General features: G+C 55.6%; 1 protein-coding gene across 15 annotated transcripts in view; it reads left to right on the top strand.

Annotated features, from left to right (window-relative positions):
* Window positions 1–24,402, top strand: part of CACNA1G (calcium voltage-gated channel subunit alpha1 G) — a 63,918-nt gene that overhangs the window by 13,015 nt on the left and 26,501 nt on the right. For 8 of the 15 annotated variants that reach the window (XM_019730952.2, XM_019730953.2, XM_019730967.2 and 5 more), the window contains 11 exons: window positions 79–379; window positions 546–638; window positions 2,884–3,667; window positions 5,607–5,983; window positions 17,909–18,060; window positions 18,863–19,048; window positions 19,134–19,248; window positions 19,330–19,485; window positions 22,314–22,382; window positions 23,858–23,942; window positions 24,026–24,219. In XM_019730952.2, coding sequence (XP_019586511.2) covers window positions 79–379; window positions 546–638; window positions 2,884–3,667; window positions 5,607–5,983; window positions 17,909–18,060; window positions 18,863–19,048; window positions 19,134–19,248; window positions 19,330–19,485; window positions 22,314–22,382; window positions 23,858–23,942; window positions 24,026–24,219 — 2,512 coding nt within the window. The remainder of the gene's footprint in view (window positions 1–78; window positions 380–545; window positions 639–2,883; window positions 3,668–5,606; window positions 5,984–17,908; window positions 18,061–18,862; window positions 19,049–19,133; window positions 19,249–19,329; window positions 19,486–22,313; window positions 22,383–23,857; window positions 23,943–24,025; window positions 24,220–24,402) is intronic. The other 7 variants (XM_019730970.2, XM_019730968.2, XM_019730963.2 and 4 more) reach the window with 2 other exon arrangements.

Here is a 24,402-nt window from a genome sequence, read left to right as displayed (position 1 = left end):
TGCCCTCACCCAGCTCTCCCTTCCTGGGCTTTTTCCCAGGGGAAGCTGCCCTCAGCCTCATCCCTGTCCCCTCCACAGCCCCCTGAGTGTGGAGCTGGAGCGCTATTACCAGACCGAGAACGAGGACGAGAACCCCTTCATCTGCTCCCAGCCGCGGGAGAACGGCATGCGCTCCTGCAGGAGTGTGCCCACCCTTCGAGGGGAGGGCGGCGGTGGCCCACCCTGTGGCCTGGACTACGAGGCCTACAACAGCTCCAGCAACACCACCTGTGTCAACTGGAACCAGTACTACACCAACTGCTCCCCGGGGGAGCACAACCCCTTCAAGGGCGCCATCAACTTCGACAACATCGGCTATGCCTGGATCGCCATCTTCCAGGTGGGGCAGCCTGGGCCCGAGACAGTCCCCAGAACACAAGCACCAGGACACAGTCCAGGCTTGGAGTGGTCGTTCTCAGGGTGGGGATGGGGCCAGGGCCTCTGGAGGAGACTGCAGGAGGCTTTAGGGGGCCCAGTGTCAGCCTGCCCCTCTGCCGCCTCCCCAGGTCATCACGCTGGAGGGCTGGGTCGACATCATGTACTTTGTGATGGATGCTCATTCCTTCTACAACTTCATCTACTTCATCCTCCTCATCATTGTGAGTGATTCCTCAGGCCCCGAGGGGATGGGGATCCTGGGGAAATGGGTTGGGGAAGTCCAGAGAGGGGACAGCTTGCTCAGTCTGAGGTTCTAGCTGTTAGGACAGCTCCTATCGAGAGGTAGGCAGAGAAGGCACATGTCAAAAAGGAGTCAGGAGGAAATCCAAGGTCAAGGCCTGACTCTATCTCACTTATCACCACTTAGAACCTTGGACAAGTCATTCCCCACAAGGCCCCACCCTGGACCTCTGTTTTTTCATCAGTAAAATGGGTGGTTCTCAACCTAGGATGATACCACCTCTCCCAGGGGTCATTTGGAAGTGGCAAAGGGTGGTCCTGCTTTTCACGAGGAGTCAGAGAGCACTATTGGCACTTTGTTGGAAAACAGGCAGGAGATGGTAAACATCTTGCAAACAAAGTATTGTTCCATCCCAGATTCCCATCATTCAGTGTTGAGAAACACTGCATGATCGCTTGTTCCTTCCAGCTCAGAAGTTCCAAGACTTAATGAGGGCAGAAGACCGAAGCAGAAGTAGCAATATTTACTAGTTTAAATCACTACCATGCATAGTTAACAATTTAATTGCTAGGACTTAATAGCTAATATTTATTGAGCACTTACTATGTCTAGTCTCTGCTCTAAGCACTTTTCATGTGCTGTTGCTTTTAATCCTCACCATGATCCTGTTATCGTCTCCAGACGATATGAGGATGAGGAAACCAACATTTCCTCATGTGTCTGACCCCATCGTGGGTTTGGTATGTGCTGTGAATCAATCTTATTGGGCAGGGCATCGGGACTGATGTGTGCTGTAGCTTCTGCTGCCTGCTGAATTTTCATCGTCCCTGTGAGAGGGAGGCACGCAGGGATTGTGACCCCAGCTCCTAAAGGAGAACTTGGAGTTCCAGAGAGCATGGTCACCAGACTAAGTGAGCGGCTGGAGCTAAGAATTCAACCCCAGACTACCGACTCCAAGTCCAGCCTTTTCTCCATGTCACCAAGAGGCCAATGACAGAGCCAATAGAAGGACAGATATTGAGAGAAAGAGATTAAGATCTAGTCAGGGTTTAGGATAAGCTCCAGAGAGCGGTGGAGACACAATAAGGCAGTTCTTGGTGAGTGCGAGATAACCTATAGGCGCCGAGAAAGAGCCAGTCCTCCAGGCACTCCCTCCTGCCCCTGCAATGCTCCCTGGTGTAGAAGAGTGGTCAGGCCAGGCTTGGGGCCTGTTCCCTCCCCTACCAGCACCTGGGGTGGCATGGCCAGTGCCTCTGGGAAGACTGGGCTTTTCACTATGCTGCTCTCCCTGGGTTTGGCGGAGGGGGAAGGAATCAGACAAGGAGGTAAGGGGCCTAGTTTCCACCCTCCCACGCACACCCTGAAAAATCTTTCCAAACGACTCTCTGGAATCACACTAGTGAAACTAATTATCATAATTACTAGGACACAATCTAGGAAGAAAAAAATATATATCTGCTTTGTCACCAAAAATATTCATTTCCTTCATTCTGGCTTGTTGTCCAAACAATGGCCATCCCAGAATCCTGGGGAAACTGAGGCATGGGATGGAGACATGGAATTGTGGACAAGTCAGTGTGGCAGCTTGGCTAGTCTGTAGGGTTCAGGGTTCAGCCCATCACCCAGCTGGGGGAGGGGAGAGGCACAGGGAAAAGAGATGCAGGCAAGGCCGATGGTCATGAGGATTCTGAGGCCCCATGGGTAAGGGTCTCACTGAAGGTCACACAGCTAGACTTGGGACTAGAAGCAGGAGTCTTGTGAACATGGCTTTTGCCAAGATCTCAAAGGCTCTATCCAATGTGAAAACCCCATGTTCCCAAGATTGCATTCATTTCCACAGCCTCCTCTGCTCCTAATGGGAACTGGGGAGGGGTGCTCAGAATCTGTGTGGATGTTTAGGGGCAGAGAGTTGGGGAGATGTCCTTGCAGGGTCGCATCAGGATCAATAGAAATGCCTTAGAATTCCACAGAGCTTGGTTTAAGTCTTAGCTTTGCTGTGCATTAGCTGAATGATCTTGGGCAAATTCCTCGATCTCTCTGAGCCTCAGTTTCCTCAATTGTCAGATGGAGATAATAAAAGTATTGCCTCTTGAGACTGTCATGAGAATAAAATGACAGCTCTTGAGCCCAGTGCCTGGCACATAGGAAGTGCTCGGTACACGGTGGCTGGCATTGTGATTCCCTTTTCTTCAGGACGTCTCCTCTTGCTGTCCCCACCCCAACAGGTGGGCTCCTTCTTCATGATCAACCTGTGCTTGGTGGTGATTGCCACGCAGTTCTCAGAGACCAAGCAGCGGGAAAGCCAGCTGATGCGGGAGCAGCGCGTGCGGTTCCTGTCCAACGCCAGCACCCTGGCCAGCTTCTCCGAGCCGGGCAGCTGCTATGAGGAGCTGCTCAAGTACCTTGTGTACATCCTCCGTAAAGCAGCCCGCAGGCTGGCCCAGGTCTCCCGGGCAGCTGGCGTGCGGGCGGGGCTGCTGAGCAGCCCCGCGCCCCGTGGGGCCCAGGAACCCCAGCCCAGCAGCAGCTGCTCGCGCTCCCACCGCCGTCCATCTGTCCATCACCTGGTACACCACCACCACCACCATCACCACCACTACCATCTGGGCAATGGGACACTGCGGGGCCCCCGGGCCAGCCCGGAGATCCAGGACAGGGATGCCAACGGGTCCCGCCGGCTCATGCTGCCACCGCCCTCAACACCTGCCCTCTCTGGGGGTCCTCCAGGGGGTGCAGAGGCTGTGCACAGCTTCTATCATGCCGACTGCCACTTGGAGCCGGTCCGCTGCCAGGCGCCCCCTCCCAGGTCACCGTCTGAGGCATCAGGCAGGACTGTGAGCAGCGGGAAGGTATACCCCACTGTGCATACCAGCCCTCCACCAGAGATGCTGAAGGAGAAGGCACTTGTGGAGGTAGTCCCCACCTCTGGACCCCCCACCCTCACCAGCCTCAACATTCCACCTGAGCGCTACAGCTCCATGCACAAGCTGCTAGAGACACAGAGTACAGGTGAGAACTCTGGGTGGGGGCATGTCAGTGACCCTCGATCGAGGGCCAGGTGGTTTCTCAGAGAGGATCAGGGGTCTGGAATCAGAAGGACTGGGTTTGGATTCCCATTCTGCCACTTGCAGCCTTGGGACCTTCAACCAATCGCATCACTTCTTTGAACCCTAATTTTCTCATCTGTTAAAATGGGAATCATAATTCCCACATTGTAATAATAACAATAACCATCATGTAATGAGCACCTGCTATGTGCTTTTCTCTGCACTGTTTGCAACAATACCTAACAGTCAACCCATTGCTAATGCGTGTCACATGCTTTGCATGCAAAAATCCCATTGGTTCCTCCAAACAGTTTAGGTGATAAGCTTTCTTATTGTTCCCATTTTACTGATGAGAAAAAGGAGGCTTGGAGAGGTTGAATGACTTGTCCAAGGTTGTACTGTTGGTGAGGCGTGGACTCAGGACCATCTAACTGTGAGGCCCACACTCTGTACTCCTTGTTGCAAGGCTCAGAGGGGAAATGGTGTACGAAAGTAGCTAGCACTGTGCCCCCAACTAAGGGGACTCTTGTGAACATGAGTTCCATTCCCTCCCCAAAGGGATACCAGGGGCCTGGAGCAGCAAGTCCTCAGGGGACTGTTAGTCTGATGGAAGGTACACCTAGTGTCATAGGGAACGTGAGATATTCGCTGCCTGAGATACTCGCGTCCCCTAGGCGGACAGAGATTGTGGGCCCTCCTCCACTTACAGACTCACTGTAGCCGCAGACCAGAGCCTGTGTTTCAGAAAGGATTTGGCACGTGGGAGAAGTGGTGTATTTGTGGGATGTTATGTGGGAATGTGGGCTGGGACAGGAAGGTGCCATCACAGAACGCAGTGCGAATGGTTCTTATGCCAGCTCTTCCACTACCCTGCCACGGGACGAGAGCTAGTCCCATGCACATGCGCATGCACGTTTCAGTTCCCTCCTGTATAAAAGGCAGGGCTGGGACCGTCACTGTCAGTGGCTGCTTACTGACTCCCTCCTTGGTGCACTCAGAAGGGGAAACACTGTTGGATATCTACTAGGGGCTGGGCCCTGAGCCTGGTGCCTTCACACACATGTTTTCCCTGGGTGGTCGCTGCGGTTCCTTTCAGCTCTCAGTCTATGATCAAAGATCATTTTAAATGGACATTGATATCTCGGGATAGGTCGCTGTGTGCATACGTACACGCAGTCTAATATGTTTGCCTGTGTGCATGAAGGTGTCTAGTGTATGTGCATGTGTGTGGGTATGTGTCTGTGTTCACGTGTATGTGTACACATGTCTGATGTGTGTAGGTGCATGTATGCACTCACGAGAGTGGTGCTTTGGTTTGGTTTGTATGCGTGCCCATGTTTGCACGTGCCTGGTACACGTACATTGTGTGATGTACACATATCTCTGTACACATGTGTTTGGCTGTGCATGATGTGGGGCATGCAAATAGTATGCATGGGTACATAGTACATGTGTCTATGTGCATGAAGTGTCTCTCTCGTGCTCATGTGTGTGTGCTGTGTGGGTGTGTCTCAAGGATCCCTTGGAAAATGATACTCAGAGCAGTGTTGGCACAGAGCAGGCTTGCCTGGGACGTAGAGATGATCTAGGCTCCTTGCTGAAGGCTCCTAGGACATAAGAGCTGCCCAAGATTTCAAAAGACATCAAGGCCACATGTCTGACCCTAGGACACCCAGCAATGACTGTCAGTGGGATTGACATTTGGGGGGCATTCTGTTGCTCAGCACAGCTCACATGGCAGGGTACCCAACACCACTGGCTCACTAAGTCAATCACACCCCTAATTACTCCCATCGTTGTAACAACCCAAAGCTCCTCGATTCATTTTATCCACACATTGAGGGAAGGGCCACCCCAACTAAGAAACCCTGGAGCCTCTAACCTCTACCCTCCTGTCCCAGGTGCCTGCCAAAGCTCTTGCAAGATCTCCAGCCCTTGCTTGAAGGCAGACAGTGGAGCCTGTGGCCCAGACAGCTGCCCCTACTGTGCCCGGGCTGGGGCAGGGGAGGTGGAGCTCGCCGGCCACGAGCTGCCTGACTCAGACAGCGAGGCAGTTCATGAGTTCACACAGGACGCCCAGCACGGTGACCCCCGGGACCCACACAGCCGGCGGCAACGGAGCCTGAGGCTGGACTTGGAGCCCAACTCTGTACTCGCCTTCTGGAGGCTGATCTGTGACACCTTCCGGAAGATTGTGGACAGCAAGTACTTTGGTCGGGGAATCATGATTGCTATCCTGGTCAACACACTCAGCATGGGCATCGAGTACCATGAGCAGGTAGGGCAAGGGCACGGTCCCTTTGGCTGGGGACCCTCTGCCTTCCTCTCCTCCCACCCGCTGTGTTCAGTTTCCTCTCCCTGCTGCTAGCTTGGATGGCAGGGAAGAGGAAAGGAGGGAGATGCAGCAACACGTGGAGACACAAATCCAGTAAATGTCATGCAGTCTCTGAGTATGGAGTTTGCCCAAGGCAGGGGCAGGGTCTGAGCTGGGCATGTGCTGTCTGGGAAGGCTTCCCAGAGGAGGCGATCTTTGAAGGATGTGAATGAGTGACGAGCATCAGATGTGGGCAAGACCTCTTTGGAGGGCCAAGTCACTGGAAGAGGTCTGGGACTTTGGAGAAGATATAAGGGGGAGGGGAGGTGTTGGGGGATCCCCCAGCATTCACCTGACTCAGTAATTAGGGGTGTGATTGACTGGAGGCTGAAGGGGGCTTGTGTAGTAGGTGGGGGTGAGGAGTGGAGGGTTGGTGGCAGTACCTGGATCGAGCCAAGCCATCTGCTCCTCGTCTCTGTTCTGGGAGGCTTGCTGTGAGCAGAGAGGTGCTAGGTAGGTGAGAGCGCTCAGTATGGTGAGGGGACTTGAAACCATGGTGTTTGAGGAATCATTCTAAGAACCGGGTGTTTAGTCAGGAGAAGTGGAGGCTCAGCAGGGACAGCGAGCTGTCTTCAAATATTTGAAGGGCTGTCATGTGGAAGAGGGAGCAGGCTTGTTTTGTGGGGTGACGGCTATAAGCAATGGGACATGGGCTGAGGGGGAGGAGGCCGTTGTCACGTTCAGAGCTGTGCAAGGACAGAAAGTGTGGCCTAAGCAATCCACTGAGCCCCACACCGCACATTGACTGTGGGGCGAGCAGGTACCACGGGGCTTCACAACTGGGTTTGGCTACCTCCCCACAAGGTTCCTTCCAGAAGGCAGCCCCTCTGCCCCCCGTGGTGGGGCCTTCCAGGTCACCCCCTTGGCTGATTCTTGGAAAAGGAGGGAAGCAGCAGGCAGGTGCTATAGTCCACAGGCCCTTCTGTGCTGTTCTCTCGTGCGTGTTCTTGCCTCCCTGGGGCTCAGGGATGGGACTGGGCCACCAGAATCTGACCTTTCTTGGCGTGAAACCAACACTGTGCTTCCTCAGCGGGTAGAGGCGTGTCGGGGCCAGAGTGTGGAGGGGGCACCACGTGGATGGGAGGGGGTGGTGCAACCATGGGAAGGAGCCTGGGTTCAGTTGACTGGTGGGGATGGAAGGAGTGGTGGGTGGCCTAGGATGAGGTTGGGGAGCATAGGTCCAAACTGGGGCTGGACAGATGTAAGATGTTCATTTTCCTTGGGGTGGAGGTGATCAAAAGCCCCCTCACCCTCTCACTGACTTCTTTGCCCACAGTATTGTGAGCATTTAGTTCTTACCCCAACTGCCCTGTCCAGACAAATGTGCCCCATGACCGTCATACCGTGTTGGCACCCCTTCCTCTGGCCTCAGTGTTCCCCGCCTCCCCCCTCACCCAGCCTGCTATGCTAGATTCTCTCCCTGTGGAGGTGAGGTGCAAGAGGGGCAGGGCACCCAATGCAGGAGCAGCGGGTGGGGAATATGACGCTGTGGTGGGTGTGTTGTGTCTGGGCGTATTGGGTGTGGGGGTTTGGCCACATGCGTGTTCAGCCAGCCTCCTGGGAAGAGGTGCTCTGCTCCACCAGGCTGGTGGGGGCAGCATTTTCTGCTGCTGGGACCCAGGTGGTAGTAGCCCCTAACCTTCCATTACCCCAGTTCTCCAAGCCTGAACCTCAACCTCCTCTCCCTCACCCCAGATCTGGCCACAGTCAGTACCCAACCCCCAGGGGGCACCTCCTCAGTGCCTTCCCTGGGGAGGGAGGAGAGTGCTCCCAGCAATCTGTGCCCAGCTGGATGCTGCTGTTGGAGGCTTTGCACTAGGAAGAAGCTGAGTCACAGAGATCGAGGGTAGCTGAAGCTGCAGCAAGAGGGCTTTCAGTTAGATGTCAAGAAGGACACCCCCTTGGGGAGGAAGTAAACACGATCTGTCAGCGGTGCCTGCCGCATCTCCTTGCCCAAGTTCCTGAGGAGAACAGAGGATGCCTCCCCAAGCCCTCAGTGGCAGGGAGTCCCCATTCAGGGGTGGCACAATGTCTGCTCCAGGGAGGAGTTTTTTCCAATACTTGCGGGTCCCATAGGGGTGAGTGGGAGTCCCCAGCAGACCAGGCAGATGAGTGCCTGCTGCCTGGAAGGCCCAGGGGCTGGGGGTGGTGAGAAGTCCCAGAAGCTGCCACGGCCCTCTGCTCGCAGGCACTGCAGCGTGAACGTCCCGCCATCTGGGCCCCAGAGCCTGAACAGTCAGGGTGGTGGGGGAGGGGAGTGAGGAAATGCGGGGGCAGAGAGACAGAGACACAGAGGGGGAGATGGAGACACGGAGGGAGACAGAGATATAGATGGAAACATAGCAGAGGAGACAGTGAGAGAGAGAAAGGGGGAGACGGGGCACAGCAGGCAAGATGGAGCCCCAGAGGAGCGAGGCAGATATAAAGACAGGAAGACAGAGACAAGAGGGACAGAGAGATAAGGGGGAGATGGAGACTCAGGGGGAAGAGACAGAGACAGATGGAGGCACAGAGACATAGAGGTGACAGAAACAGAGAGATACTGAGAGGGAGCCGAAGACAGAGACCGAGACCAAGAAGAGGACAGACAGGGCAGGGACAGGGAGACAGGCTCAGATGAAGCCTCGAAGACTGGAGGAGAGAGGTGGAGCCAGTTCAGGGAGAGGGCTGAGCGAGACAGCCCGGAGAGCTGCAGCAGATGCTGACTGAGGCTCGTGATTTCCCTGCAGAGCCCTGAGTGAGGTGATTGTGTCCATCGATCCTGGTATTGATCAAACTGGGGGGCACTGGAGAGGCTGTTGCTGGGGCTTCCCTGGGGGAGGAGCCAACCCTCTTCCTGGCCTCGTGCTGCTGCCCTCTCCAGGCCTGGCCTGTCCTCTCCACTGTCACCTACCGTATCCATCATTCAGTTTTCCTGCCAGGGATGGTGATACCCCTCCTGCCCCCTCCACCAACATCTTGGCTAAGAAAGCACCCAAGTGGTCATACCCCACCCTACCTAAGGGAGACCTCCTGCTGTCCCCACTCCTCTGTTTCCCCCGCGCCTTAAGCCACCAGCTGGTGGAGAATGGGCAGGACTGGTTTTCCCAGAGGGACTGGTGAGGATGACAAAGACACAGGACACTGAGGAGGAAGCAAGAGTATGTTCTGATGAGCATATGTGTGCCCTATCCACTAGAGGGCAGTGCGTGGAGCAAGGAACTGAACAGGGAATTTCCCATCCATCCATCCATCCATCCATCCATCCATCCATCCCTCCCTTGACATACATTTCCTGTGCGTCAGAGTTGGGCCTAAGAGTGTCATACTGATAAAAGTTTAACTAGCCCTTTAAAAAAAGAAAAGAAAAAGAAGTCCTGATGTGTAGTGTTTGTAGCATTTGCCAATTACCATGGTGTAAATGTTCCCATCATGGCCAACTTCAAGCAACTAATGTGATGTTGCTGAATCTGGAGCTGGGAAGGGATGTGCACAACTGGTTCTCCTGAGCTGGTGCAAAACTGCTCCACACGCCACTGGGCCGGAGGCACTTTGTCCTTCTTCTCGCAGAAGTCACCAATAAGTAAATAGTCACATTTGCTTGATTAGTACAAGTTCGGTGGGGGATGCACAAAGGCTCAGACTGTGACCAGACTCGGGAAAGGATTCAGGGAGGGCTCCATGTAGGACATGACCTTGGAGCTGAGTCTGAAGAGCGGAAGGGGGAGGACAGGGCACAGTGTGGGGGAGGGCCAGAGGCAGCAGGCACCAGAAGGGAGAGGTTTATAAGGAGTTCAGACTGAGTGGGGTGCTGGGTAGGGGCTGGATGGGCAAGTGATAAGAGATGAGTTTGGAAAAAACTCAGGGCTAGGTCCTGAGAGGCATAGATGGATATTGGAGTTTATCCTGAAGGTAACAGATTTCCAACAGAGGTTTTAAGCAGGTCAATATGAGCAGGTTTGTGCTCATGGAAGCCATGCGGGGAGTAGAAGGCGGGGAGGGGAGACAAGAGTCAGGGAGGCCAACGAGAGGTCTACTGTAGTGGTCTGGGCAGTTCATACACCTCTGTCCCTGGAGATGAAAAGGTGAGGGCTGGGCAGAGCTGGCAGGTGACCGCATCTGCGGGACTCAACACCAATTGGACATCTGGAAGAATGTGGCAGTAAGGATGACACCCAATTTCTGCTTGGGGTGGGAGCACCAGGGCTTGAGCAGATGTGGGCTGGAAGACGATGCGTCCAAGACGCCCATGTGGCATCCTGGTACCGAGAGCGCAGGTTGCTGTAGCTCAGTAGAGAGGTCGTCTCCTGGAACCTGTCTCTGTCTGGGTCTGCACGGGGTCAAGGCCACTGCAGGAGGAGGGGAGGGTGCTGGGTGAGCAGGCATGTGTGTGTCTGTGGGAGGGGATCTTGGGGACATAGGAGCTTCCTAACCATCACCTTCCTGGCTCTGGGTTGCTGAGGGCAGGGGCTAACCTCATATTCTAGAAGAGGGACAACAGCATGTGGGAAGGAGGGGAAGGATATGTGGCCTAGTGGTCTCCTGGGCTGCAGAGGGGAGGGTGATCCAGAGAAGACAGCCTTTCAGTCCAGGAGAGGACAGAGCAGGTGATGACGCTGGGCCCATCCCGTCACTCTAGATACATGTCCAGAGAGAGTTTCTATTTATAAGTGAGGAAGGTCGGCTGTTCAAGGCGAGGGAAGCTGGGGGTGGGGGTGGGGAAGAGTCCAGATGTGGTAGGGCTTACTTAACCTTTGAGGGGATTGGCAGACCCCTTTTGGATTCCCTAGAAAACACACATATGCATGGACACCCCAAATATGACCTTTGAGGACCAAGGTTTATGGACACCTCTCATTCCAAGCCTATTCCTTGGGCCTCCCAGAAGTCCTTTGCTTCCAGGCAGAGGAGCTGGTGCTGAGGTCCAAGCAGGACGTTGGGGGATGATCCTTTCACAACTGCCATGGCCCCAGACTTTCCAAGGATCTCCAGACAGAGGGAAAAAGGTGTTGTTTCAGAGATGACCAGCTGAAAGGGTGCTCACATTCCTTCAAGCATCCTCCTAGGCTCCCCCAATTCAGCAAGCATGGGGAGCACCTCCTGTGCACTAGAATAGAGTAATAGAATGGCAGGGGTGGGGGGAGAGCCAGAGGCACCCACGAAACTTAGGTTCTAGCGGAAAAATGGTGCTGCTTCATGGACGATTATGCCAAATGCCGTAAGGGAGGCTTCTGGGGACAGAGAGACATGCTTACACCCAGGTAGGGGATTTGGAATGGCTTCATGAAGGATGTAGCTTGTGAGACAGGCCTTGAAAGACAAGTGGGATTGGCCGCCAGGGCCAGGAGCAGAGAGGTCCAGGTGGAGGGATTCAAGCAAATTCCGGCAGCCTGGCCTGGAACCGCACAGGGTGGCGTGGGGAGCGCTGAAGCACAGTCATGTTGCCGTCCCACCCCCACCCTGAGTAGGAGAGATGTGAATCCAGCAGAGTTGAAGGAAGCCTGAGATTCCAGTAGGTGAGGCCTGGGGTGGGGGAGGGGCTGGAGGCTATTTCTGTCATTCAGATCAGAGACAACAAGGGCCCCATGTCTGGTGGTGGCAGGGAAAGCAAGGAGGTGAGGGGGCAGCCATTCCATTGGCAGGGTCTGCCGCCTGGCACCTATGGCTAGAAGGGCAGGCCTGAATCCTGGATAACTCCTGGGTCCCAAGACAGAATCCTGGAGAGTGATAGAGCCGGGTAGTCGGGGAAGGACAGGTTTGGGAGAGGAGGTGAGAGGGTTTGTTTTGGACGTGCTGTTTTTGAGCTGGCTGTGGGCCATCCTGGGAAGGCTCGCCGGCAGTCTGGCTCTCGAGGTGAGAAGCCAAAGGCTTGGGGGAGATTGTTCAGTGTCCTCTACACCCAGTGACAGCTGGGGAGGTGGGAGTGGAGGAGATGGCGGAGGGGGGAGCCAAGGGGAGGGAGTGGGCATAGACTCAACTCTGAAGAATATTGGCCTGAGAGGAGGAAGGCAGCCTAGGAGGGCAGGAGGTGGCGGCCAGCACAGGGTCAGGGAAGTCAGAGCAGGTGGGACATCAGGTCGGAAGGGCTGGCAGCTGGCTCTGATGCTCCTCAGGCATCCACTAAGGGCAGGATTGGGAAGAGGGTCCTTGGAGAGTGCTGCAGGGGTGGTGCCCATGGTCCAAAGGTGGATGGGCCTGGGTTCACATGAAGGTTTCTGCTTTTAGGCAGGGGAAAGGAGACTGGAGGAGTTCGGGAAATACGCATAACTGATGAAACAGAATGGGACCCAGGGGAGCCTGTGGGCGGGGGTGAGATGGAGGTGCGGGTGGAAGAGGGGCTGTCTCCCTTCCAGGAGGGGAAGAGAGAGGAGTAGGCTGCAGGACCAGAGCTGTTTGAAGAAGGGAGGGAAGTGGAGCCCCGTGAAGCAGGAGGCCAGGTTGGGAATGAGGATGGGGACCGAGGAGAGGAAGAGGTTTGGGGAAGCTCCTAGGGAGAGAGATGGAAACCCAGCGATAGAGGATGGTGGATAAAGGTGCAGAGCAGCCATGGGGCCCCCAGCAGGGCCTCACCCTGTCCAGTCAGCACAGGTTTGTGACTCTAGCAATGCTCAGCAATTCGACGGCTGCAGCAGAGAGGTGCAGAGGTTGAGGACTTAGCTGGGCTGGAAGAACAGGAGCGCTCGGAGGTCTGTGGCACGAGGCCAGCCTTTCAATGGTCCGCCGTGGGCTCCAGGGCTGTGAGGTTGTCCTGGCAGGTAAGGGGCAGGGGCCACAGCCCCAGACTTGTAAGTCTCAGGCGCTTAGGGTTGGCGGTCTCCAAGCTGAGTGAGCGCTGCTAGTGTCTTGTGCCTTCTTAGCTTGTGTGTTTGCTTGAGGTGACTTCAGGGAGCGGGTGGGGGATTGTAAGGGAGGAGCTAAAGCCCCCTGGTTTGGAAGCCCTGAGGCACAGTGACACTTCCGCAGGCAGTGTTCCTAGCTGGAGAGTTTCCAGGGGGACAGTGAAGAGCAAGGCTGGGATCTATATGATGAGACCTGTGGGGTTTCCCGGAAACCTCCTGCCACACAGGTATCCCCTGACGTCCCACACCTCCTTGAAGGAGGAGGAGGAAGAAGAAGGAGCTCTACTGACCTAGTGACCCTGACCCTATCCCTGTGGTCCACCTGGACCACCTCTCCTAGGTGTGTGGAAGCCGCAGGCAGGACTGTGGAAAACAGTTGGGGTGAGCCAAGGAGTCAGAATTGGGAGCAGAGATTTCAAGGTCAGTGGAGCAGATGGGGGCTGAGGAGATGGGGTGGGAGTGGCACTTGGGTAGGGCTGGGGTGACTCGTTCAGGTCCTACCTGGTTGTCCACCCCCTTGCATGTTCCCTGCAAAAGTTACATCATCGTGTGCCAGAGCCGGCTCTCAAGCCTCCTGCTTGGACCTCTGCAGTATCCCCTAATTGGTCTCCGTCTCTTTGTCTCTCCAAGCCGTCCACGTGCTGCCACCACTGCAGCCAGATTAATCTTCTTAATACACTGCTTTGCACATCTCCTCTCTCCGTCCCAGAAGCCTCAATGGCAGCATGTGGGCAGAGACAAGTCCAGCCTGAGTTGTGCAGTTGTGCATTCTGCCTGCCCCTGCCGACCTTGCATCCTTGTTCCCTGCCATCCCCTCCACTCTCTGACCCAGGCAGACCCTTTCATTCTTGGTCTCCAGGATGCCGTGTGCCCTCACTCCTTCCTCTGCACCTTGGCTCACATTGCCCCCAGCTGGGCATGCCCTCCACAGGTTCTCCTGCCTCCACCTCCTCACTGGCCCACTGACTTCAGCTGGGTTTGAGTTCCTGGGGTGCTCCTGGTGTTACAGCCTTGCAGGCACTCTGTCCTGCCACGTCTGAGGCTTGCGTCCACTGTCAGTGTTCATGGGGCCACCTGAGCATGGCTCTTAGCTGCGTGTATTCACAGGCTTGAACTCCTACGTTCTGCAGCCTCGCCATGAGGTGCTGGTACCCTGTTTAACAGAAGACACCAATGGGGATCAGAGAGGTTAAGGAATTTGCCCTAGGTCACACAGGTAGAAACTCTCAGAGTTGGCAGACTTCCTGTGTTCAGATTTAACCCCACCTTTTATCATCAGTGTTGTGCATACTGTGGGTACTTTGACGGTTAGTTGATGGAGGTGCTAGGAAATTCAGAGGAGTCCTGTTTCTCAGAACTATTGAACAGCTTACCTGGGGCCACAGGTGCTCTAAGGTGACAGACTGAGGGAGGGGAAGTTTTGGGAAATTGGAGATGAGAGGTCGACAGCATCAGCCCAGAGGAGAGCCTGGGAACGCTGGGTGAAAGAAGCTCAGGCTGCCTGGCCTCAACTCATAGAAGCTACCACTGGGCCTTGACATCTGGGAACAGGAGGGAGGATACAGTCTAGACCTGAGAAAGGACTTCATTGCAGCTGGGGAGAGTCCACGAGGGAAAGCTGGTATCCACCTGATGGGCTTGTGTGTGTGTCTGCATGGGTTCTGTGTGGGTGTGGGTATGGAGGGGGGTGGCAGCGTTGAAAGATGCAGAGAAAAAGACAGGCCTAGCTCTGCACCTTCCTAAGAGTGCAGACCTTTAAATCACAGGTGTGACCTCCTTTAAATCACCACACTTCTCGGAGTAGAGCGAGCCATCTAGGAGGCAGGGAGGAAATGACATCTTGGGAGGAACGTATTAGCCAGTGGAGGGCCCGTGGAGGGTACTAGCAGAGTTTGGCTCCCTCCCCTCCCCTTTGCCAGGATCACAGCTCTGGTCCCTGGGGTAACTGTGTTGCTAAGATTGTGTCTCTGCGTCCTTGTCCTACGTTTGCAGAATGTTCCCAGCCTCCAATTTAGTAACTTGGTTTCTGGGAGGAGGGCTTCTTTCCCATGGATCACGGGGGATCCTAGGGCCCAGGGAGAGAATAGGCATTGCCCTTAAGTATTCCCAGTGAGAGCGTGGAGGAGAGAGAGTGCAGGCCAATGGAGAATGCCTGGCCCTCCACCCCACCTGCTTCTCCAGTCCCAGAGCTGCCTGGAGAGGCAAGGCAGGGGCTTCAGGATTTCTTGCCACCCTCCTTGATGAGGGCTGGTGATGCAGGCCTTGGAGGAGCCCCGCACCCTCCTTCTGAGGAGGCTCTTGGCGTGCGGGTGAGCGGGCATGTGTGTGTCTGTGTGTGTTCATGAGCCATAAGGTACAAACTGTCTTAACCACTGGATAACATCAGAAAATGATGAGAACACCCTCCCTCCACATGCTTGGTAGTAGTTGTCCTTTTAGAGCTCACTGATTGAGTAAATACAGGATAGCAAAAGCTACGGGGTGTTCAGCTATTTAAAAACAAGTTTTATTTTTATTTTTGGCAGCTCTTGTTGAGGTATAATTTATACGTCATTCACCATTCACCCATTGTAAGTGTACCTCAGCTATGCTTTCAGATCAACTTGTTCTTTATTCATACATCTATGTGCATGGGAAATATAAAGTTATGTACATTAGAAGACATATCGTGTATTCAGTCCATCCGTGTGTCTGGAGTTACAGGCCTGTCACTGTCACCTAGGCTGCATTTGGGTCCTGACTGGTGGTACTGGAATCAGAGTGACGTGGGATGGGAGCCCTCTCCCTGGCTCTCCCCAACCTGTGACTTTGAACCAGTCACCCACCATCTCTTGATCTCTTTTGCTCATCTGTAAAATGAGGGTGTGATGGCTTCTGTGTAGATGGCATGAGGTGAGACATACGGTGAGCCTGGGAACCTGCAAAACATCGCACCTGTGTGGCCTGTGCTCTTCATCTTCATCCAGTCCAAGGACGAATAACTGGGCAGGTGGCAGAGTGGACAGGGAGGTAGACTTGCTCACCATGACTCCCTGGCAAACTGGACTCGGGAGCACAGAGTGGGGGATCCACTCTGTCAGCAGAGGTCTGAGTTTTGGGCTTTATCTGTCTTGACAACGGCCCCTTCCCACCACCTGCACTGCTTACATGAAGGGGCTGAAGGTCCTGTCTCTCTGACCCCATTCGTTAGGTCATGTGGCAGTGCCCCCTTCTGCCCCCACTCCGTCTGGGGAGCAAAGAATCACTCCAGATCTGCTGGAGCAATGGGTTCTGTATCCCACCAGCCCCGACGACAACCACTCACTCTACACAGCTGGCTCTCGGTCCTGCCTACTAACCCCGGCTCTGCCCCCAGACCTGCCTTTAGAAAGAATCGATGCCTGGCTGAGAACGTCTCTCCCTCGGGGCAGCTATAGACCCTTAAACACCTGACAGTCAGAATGCCCTTCCTTCCAACTCTCCCCACCTCCCACCCAGGCTAGCCACACAGATTGGGGCCGTTTGGATCCATTTGGTGGTGCCCAGGGCCTGGCTCCATTCTTGGGTGACCTACTTGAGCAGTCGGTCAAATGAGGCAGCTGGGTAAACAGGGGGAGATGTCTGATGGACTAACAGCTTCATTTGGTTATTTACTTATTATTCTTGAGTGGCTACCATGGACCTGGGGCTTTTGGGGGGTCACACACTCCATGACGTAGGCAGTGGGTTCCACTGAGCCAATCATCTCCACCCTGAATCCCCAGCCTGGCCTCGCACACCCCCATTCTCCCTGGGTTCATTCCTTGTATTCGACCCGTGGTGCCTTCCCTTCCCCTCTGCTTGGAGAGACCCCGCTCACACTTCAGAGTTCATTTCAAGTGTGAGCTCCTGACTAAGGCTTTTCCAGTGTATTTTTCATCATCTCCTGTCCCTGAACTCCTGGATTTACTGTCTGGATAATTTATTTTGTCATCGAAGCATCTAAGGCCTCTTATGGTTATTCAGCTGTTGTGTGTGTGTACAACTTGTTTCCGGCTAGATGCTAAGCTCCTGGGAGGCAGGGAGCATGGCTGACATGTTTTTGCAGCTCCTTTTATACCTGGTGTATTGCTAGACATGAGGCATTGCTAGAAAGAGGAGGAAGGGAGGGAGGTGACTAGTGAGCTGGAATAGCAGATGAGATAGTCTGTCATTAGTTCTGATGACCTCTCTAATATGTGTCCTTGGTCTTAATCCCCCCTGGAGCAAAAAACAAATTAGTTCCAGTGTTTTATTTGGCCAGAGAGGTTGAGAATCTTGCCGAAGGTCACACAGTGAGCTGAGAGGATAGGCTGAGAATTAACCAAGGTTCCTAGTCTCAGGCAGCAGCTCCAAGAGCCTCCTCATCTGTGACAGCCCTTCTTGGAATTTCCCTTCTGCCCATTGGCATGTTCGTATGTGCATGCATGCATGGGTGTGTGTGGGTATGTGTGTTTGTGCATGTGTGTTTGTGTGTATATGCATGTTTGTGTGTATATGCCTGTTTGTGTCTGGAAGGAAGCAGTGTAGCCAACAGTTGTCCAAGAGAAGGCTGCCAAGTCCACAGAGTAATTGTAGAGCATGTGTGACTGTGTGTGACTGTGTGACTGGTATGAGTGTGAGGCCTTAGCAATTGCCCTGTGACATGGGCCAGCGTCATTGTGCTGCTGTCCCGGGCCTGCTGACCTGACCTGGCAGCACAGGTAAGGATGGGTCTCGGAGCGCCCAGAAGTAAGTGGGCAGAACGCACAGCTCAGTCCTCCAGGATCTGAGACCCAGACCTGGGAATGGCAAGGGGCCGAGGGCTGCATGTCCTGGCTGGCCCTCAGTGCATTTCCTCATGGACCCTTTGAGGGAGGGCCCTCCCCATAAGCCTGAGCATCCAGTCCCCCACACCCGCCTCCCCCATTTTGCTGTTCCTACTCCTCCTCTCCCTGTGGCCCTGTGTTCGGGAGGGCTGCATGAGGGGCTCAGGAACAAGCCACGGCTGCTTCATGCCTGCCCTGCCCTCCAGCCCGAGGAGCTTACCAATGCCCTGGAAATCAGCAACATCGTCTTCACCAGCCTCTTTGCCCTGGAGATGCTGCTGAAGCTGCTCGTCTATGGTCCCTTTGGCTACATCAAGAACCCCTACAACATCTTTGATGGCGTCATTGTTGTCATCAGGTATGACTACCCCTTCACTGCCTCTCACCTGAGGAACGCCCACCGGGAGGGTTGGGGCGAAGAGCCACACAGCCTGTTCCTCTGGGCTGAAGGCGTCTGGAGTCAGGCCCCACTGACCCCCAGGCCCTGCCACTGCCCCAGGTGGGGACTCTCTGGGCCTCCCCTGCTCCATCCACCCTCTCTCTCGGCCTTACCTTGCTCAGGAGGGACGTGGCCTCTCATCTCCTTTGGCCGGGCCCCTCTACAGTCTTCTCTCCCAACTTCTACTTCTTGTCCTCGACCCCACGTAGGCCTGCAGTGGGTGAGGACTGGGGAGTTGGCTTTGGAGAGGAATTGGAGGACGTATGAGGCCCAGCCAGCTGCCCCTGCTTGCAAAGTGCTTGGAAACCATCTCAGACGCTGGCAGCTTAGTTTCAGGTTTCCAAAACCTTGGGAGAATGCTCCATTGCCCCAGGCTTAGGGCCAGGAGAACTACTTTATTGCTTTTTTGGGATTGGCTTTAGATTTTGTTAAAAGAGAACAAAGCAAATATTCCGTAACTTGATGTTGTTGCTTTGCCCAGATTGAGGGAAAGGGCTGTCGGCTGCCAGGATCTGAGAGAGTGGAGAAGGCTGGCACTGTCACCCAGATCCTTGCCACCCTGGAGGCTCCTGCCTGGAGGCCTGAGGGCCAGTCTGTACGCCACTTTCTCAGGCTGTGCTGGCCAGTCCAGGCCCCAGGTTGCTGCTGGCCCCTGGCAAAGAGAGCAGTGGGCGGAGGGGGAGCATGCAGCGGGTTCAGGCTCTCCCTGCCCCTCTTGCAGTGTGTGGGAGATCGTGGGCCAGCAAGGGGGCGGCCTGTCGGTGCTGCGGACCTTCCGCCTGATGCGGGTGCTGAAGCTGGTGCGCTTCCTGCCGGCGCTGCAGCGGCAGCTCGTGGTGCTCATGAAGACCATGGACAACGTGGCCACCTTCTGCATGCTGCTCATGCTCTTCATCTTCATCTTCAGGTGAGGGCGGGAGCCGGCTGGGAGAAGGGCCCCAGGGCAGGGGTGCTGGGGCCTGATCCCCGTCCTGTGGCTCCTGTGTCTTCAGCATCCTGGGCATGCATCTCTTCGGCTGCAAATTTGCATCTGAGCGTGACGGAGACACGCTGCCGGACCGGAAGAATTTTGACTCCCTGCTCTGGGCCATTGTCACCGTCTTTCAGGTGCGAGGGAGACAGGGCAGGGTGGGTGGGGGCCGTGGGGTGGCCCTGGCGAGAGCCCTGACTCCTGTCGTCTGCTCGCAGATCCTGACCCAGGAAGATTGGAACAAGGTGCTGTACAACGGAATGGCCTCCACGTCGTCCTGGGCCGCCCTTTACTTCATCGCCCTCATGACTTTTGGCAACTATGTGCTCTTTAATCTGCTTGTGGCCATTCTGGTGGAGGGCTTCCAGGCGGAGGTAACCCCCTGCTTTAAACAGCCCACTTCTAGGAGGGATCGGCTGCCTGGCTTAAGCTTTGGTAGTCTGGGAGGTCCTGCAGGAAGCACCCTTCAGACTCAGTGGGGCAACTAAGGGTGGGGGGCTCTGGGTCTCAGGCATCCCCTCGGCACTCGGTGGTTGTGGGGGAGGGGTCCCTGGGTCCCAGGTTAGCTGCCAAGTGGGCTTCCCCCTCAAAGTCAGCTAGACCCTTCCCCAGAGGGCTAGACAAGTGTCGGCACACGGTCCAGCTAGATCCTTGAGAACAGGTGCTCTTGGGGACATTCAGAGGGGACACATCTGAGCCAAGAGGTGGGGGAAGCTTGTGTGCAAGTCATCTGAGCTCTGGCTGAGCTGATGAAGATGCCACCAGGGCTCGGGCAGGGCTGAGCTGCCCAGGGTGAGAAATGAGCCCAATTAGCTGTGGGCATGGCAGAGATGAACGTCCTATTTCCAGCCTGGACTCCATCACGTTCGTCACAGGCAGCGTCATCAATTAATATTGATTTACATTGATCCTGCCCTTGTCTTGCCAGGGCACAGCCTCTGCCTAAAGGGCTGAACCCCCTCTTCTCCCTCAGCTCTGCCCCTCTCCCCACCCCAGGCCCAGCCCAGAACCTTGCACAGGGCAGGTTGACCCAACCTAGAAATGCTCCAGGTTGGGCTGGAGAAGCTCTTGGTCCAGTTCTCTCCAGGTGACCCGGATGGAAACTCCCGCTGCGGCCTGGTCTATAAATACCTAGCACACGGTGGAAAAACAAAAATCTATTTTCCGCCTCTTTCCCAGCCTTGAGAGGGAGGGCTGTTCCCCGAGGGCCAGGCTGGGCTGGTGGGGTGCGGGGGCATCTGTCCTGCACTGGCCTTTTCCTGCTCGTTGTAATTCTGTAGGTACCCATTATTGCATTTCCTCCTGCTGGGTGACAGTGAGGGCAGCTGGTGGGGGGTTGAGCCCTGCCTTGGTGATGGCTGGGCCTCTTGCAGGAGGGAGGGACGTTGGTGCTCTCCCTGGGACAGGACAATTGTTTGGGGGTTCATTGGGGCCTGAAGGGTTAAGAGGTGCCACCGTGCTCCCACACGGACCAGGGTCTCTTTGGAGACCCACCACTCTCAGCCACTGCTCTTGATTTGTAAGAGAAGCTCAGTAGGGACTTGGGTCTTTCAGATCCTTCCAAACCACAGGTCCTGGGAGCTAAGATTCCCTCAGAAAAATTCCTATGGAACCCTGTGGAAGGAAATGGAAAATGCCCCGAGTCTATTCCCCGCCGCCTCCCCAACTGGCTGATCAGCCACCTCGGCTGTCCTGGTGATGCCCGGCACAGACAACCCCCTCCCCAGCACTGGCTCTTTCAGCAAACACCTTGTTAGACTGAGTGCCACAAAGCCAGCCTGGTTGCTAGGCAGCAGCAAAGCAAAGTCTATGCGTGGGAATGAGAGCAGCCTGGCCCTCGGCCCTGGTCTGGTCATTCCGGCCCTGCTAGGGGCCTATGGCTGCCTCAGCCTAAGAGGTCAGCTAGGACCCTGGGCCATACCCTCTTCGCCCTTCAGAGTACAAGTGACTATAGGGAGGGTCTCACTCAGGGTGGGATGGAGAAAGGATTTCAGGATCAATACTCCCTCCATGGGGGTGGGCAGTGGCCTGGCCCTCAAGTGCCCGGGGGAGGGGCTGCACCCACAGCGCATTGTCTTGCATGTGGTGAGCCAACTCCTGGGTAGGGGGCGCTCGTGGTCACTCAATGCTAGTGACTTGAACACCTCCAGAGGCACCTGCCCTCTCCTGTATGGAGTTTCAGGGGGCTGTATCTGTGGTGCTGAGGGGGGCCTCACAGTCTGGCAGGAGAGGCTGATTATTGCTGTTGTGATAGCCTGAGGCCACCCCACCTCAGTGGAGGAAGTAGCTGCTGCCATTTTGTTAGGTGTCACCAGCATGAGGCCTCAAGAGTGGCCCCCTGCTGGCCTTGCCACCCTGCCGAGAGGTAGGAGAGGGGGTCAAGGGGATGGGGCCGGCTGGCTGTTCATTTCCCGACTTGCAGGGGGCAGTGCCCTGAATCCCTGTATATTTATCATCCACACACTTAATTAAATGAATGGGCAGCAGGCCCTGTGTGAGGCCATTAATTGATAATAAACAATATCATAGCCGTCATCCCGATGTTACTTGTCACATCCCATCCCAGTTGGAGCAGCTGGACCTGTTCTGATTGGGAGGGATGCAGGCAGAGTGGATGGGGGTTAGGAGGCCTGTTCCTGCTCCTGACCTTGTCTCCTCTCCAGCCTCTTCTTCCCACCGTTCCTACCCATTACCTAAGCCTGCTGCCTTCTAGCGAGGAAGGGGGAGTTGTAGACTTGGGTCTGAGGCCCACATGCACCTCTTACTCTCCGTACGACTTGGGACATTTTCTGAACTTCTCCAAACCTTGGGTGCCTCCTGTAAGATGGTGCTGGCAATCCCTGCTTCTCACCTTTCGAGGAAGCAGGCTGGTGTTAATGAAGCAATTCCACGGAGCCTGGCACGCTCTAGTGAATGGTAGCTGCTATTAGGATTATCTGGGCTTGATCTCCTTTCCTGCCCTTGTCCCCATCTTTGTGGCCTCAGCCCTCACCCTTCAGATTCATTCTGGCCCGAGGGCCTGTGGTTGAATCCTGGAAGGCCATTCTGTCCCCTTTCCACTCCTCCCACCCCCGTGTCTTGTTTCCCCTGCTGTCGGGTTTGCATCCCTCCTTTATCTTCATCCTCTTTGGACACTGCTGATGTTTGAAAGCCTGAGTGCCTGTGACCAGCGCCCGTCCCCTGCCTCCCCCTCTCCCTGTAGGAAATCAGCAAACGGGAAGATGCGAGTGGACAGTTAAGCTGTATTCAGCTGCCTGTCGACTCCCAGGGGGTAGGTACGCAATCATGAGTCAGCATGCCCCCTGTGCCCTGTGCCCCCCTCTACTCCGCCTCCGTGTCTCTGTGCTCGTGTTCACGCTCAGCTGCTGTGCAACCTGTGGTCGCCGTGGTGGTCATTGGTGTCGTGAGGCTGGCTTCGATTTTAAGTCCCTTCTCCCTTGAGGACATCAAGGGGAGGAGCCTCCTTGCCTCTGCCCCCATCCACCTGCAAAGGGCACATTCCCATCCTCTACAGACTGATGGATGGAGGGAGAAGGAAGGGACTTAGAATCCTCTGTATGCACGTGTGTGGTACACCGCGTGTGCGTGCCTACGCGGAAGGCCCCCAGGAGTCCCAGTCATCGGGTCTCAGAGGAGTTGGGATCCGTGGCCACAGACTGTGCTCCCCTATCTCTGTCCCCTCCGTCTTGCCCTGAACCTCTGTTGGAGACCCCACAAGCTGCCTCAGCTCAGGACAAGTCTTCGGAGGGAGTAGAGATGGCTCTTGCCAGAATGTGCCAGAATTTTAAAGCCACTTCCCAGTCTCTGGCTCCTTGACCACCCAGGAGGTCCGGCAGGGATTACGGGGCGTGGTCCTTCTCTGGCCCCCACACTGAGGCTGCGCCCTGCTGTTTCCTGCATTGGCACCAGAATTCGGGGCGAAGTCAGGATTCCCGCAGGACTTCACAGTCCTGTACATCCCGAGCAGCCCCCTGGAGATCCCACTTGATAATGAAAGGCCTCGTTAGGGACGAAAACTGAGTTAATGAAAATGATCCCCTGAGATGCCAATTACGCAATATTTATGTCCTTATCAAAAGTAGCAATCAAGTATTTTTTAATAACTTCTTAAGGAGAAGTGTGTAATTACTGGGGAACCTACTGACCTGCTAAGAAAGAAGAAAAAACTCTCCTAGAGACAGGGAGAGAGGTAAAAATGGGGCCAGGGGAGGGGGCAGGGGCTTGAGGAAGATGGAGGGAGAAGCAGGGGGATGGAAGTGGCATCGCTGGGCTGAGCCACTTCGTCTGGGGTCTTTCAATTTCCTTCTGGGGTCCTCGGGTCTGAGGCTCAGGAGGGCAGCCATGGAGGGAGAGCACAGGGCACAAGTGGCCTTTAGAACTGAGGCTCTAGAGATCCCTCAGGTCCTCAGATGCCCATGCCACCCACCCTCCCCACCCAGCTATCCCCTTTTCCCTCAGCCATTCTTGGAGCCAGTCCCAGCCAGGCTGGTTGTGCTGTGGGCTCTGGGGTTAGCAGTGGCCGTCTCTGAGGTGTGGCTGGTAGGAGGCAGAGGTGTTGGATGCCCTGAGGAGCCCTGGGCCCCAAGCCTGGGTGGTCTGGTTTATGCCAGTGCATGTCTCGTGCCGTGGTTGCTGGTTCCTGTGGCCTATATGTAGTGTGTGCGTGTGAAGACAGGAAGACCTCCGTGCATCCCTCTGACCCCTGCCCAGCCAGCTCCCTAATGGCCCGCTGCTCCCCCACCCTAGGGAGATGCCACCAAGTCTGAGTCCGAGCCCGATTTCTTCTCTCCCAGTCTGGATGGCGATGGGGACAGGAAGAAGCACTTGGCCTGTGAGTATCTATCCTGGGGGTATGGCCCCTGGCCCTGGGCCAGCCTTGAGTGGACTCAGGGACTCCCTGTCTCTCTCCTGCAGTGGTGTCCCTGGGGGAGCACCCGGAGCTGCGGAGGAGCTTGTTGCCACCTCTCATCATCCATACGGCCGCCACGCCCATGTCGCTTCCCAAGAGCTCCAGCACAGGCCTGGCAGAGGCGCTGGGCCCCACCTCCCGCCGCACCAGCAGCAGTGGGTCAGCCGAGCCCGGGGCGGCCCACGAGATGAAGTCACCGGTAGGGATCCCCGATGGGAGATGTGAGGACATCAGAAGGGGAGAGAGGATGGAGGTGGGAAGGCCCGAGAAGATACCCCTGAGCCATGGGTTGGACAAGCCCCAGGGGGGTCAGTCGGGGCTGGCGGTGCAGGCAGGTGGAGGAGCCCTGGCCTTGGGTTCTAATCCTGCTTCTTCTGTTCCC

The sequence above is a fragment of the Rhinolophus sinicus genome, linkage group LG15, assembly GCF_036562045.2.
Source record: "Rhinolophus sinicus isolate RSC01 linkage group LG15, ASM3656204v1, whole genome shotgun sequence".
NCBI lineage: Eukaryota > Metazoa > Chordata > Mammalia > Chiroptera > Rhinolophidae > Rhinolophus > Rhinolophus sinicus.
Note: the sequence above shows the minus strand (reverse complement) of the source record. Positions and strands in the feature narration are given on the sequence as shown.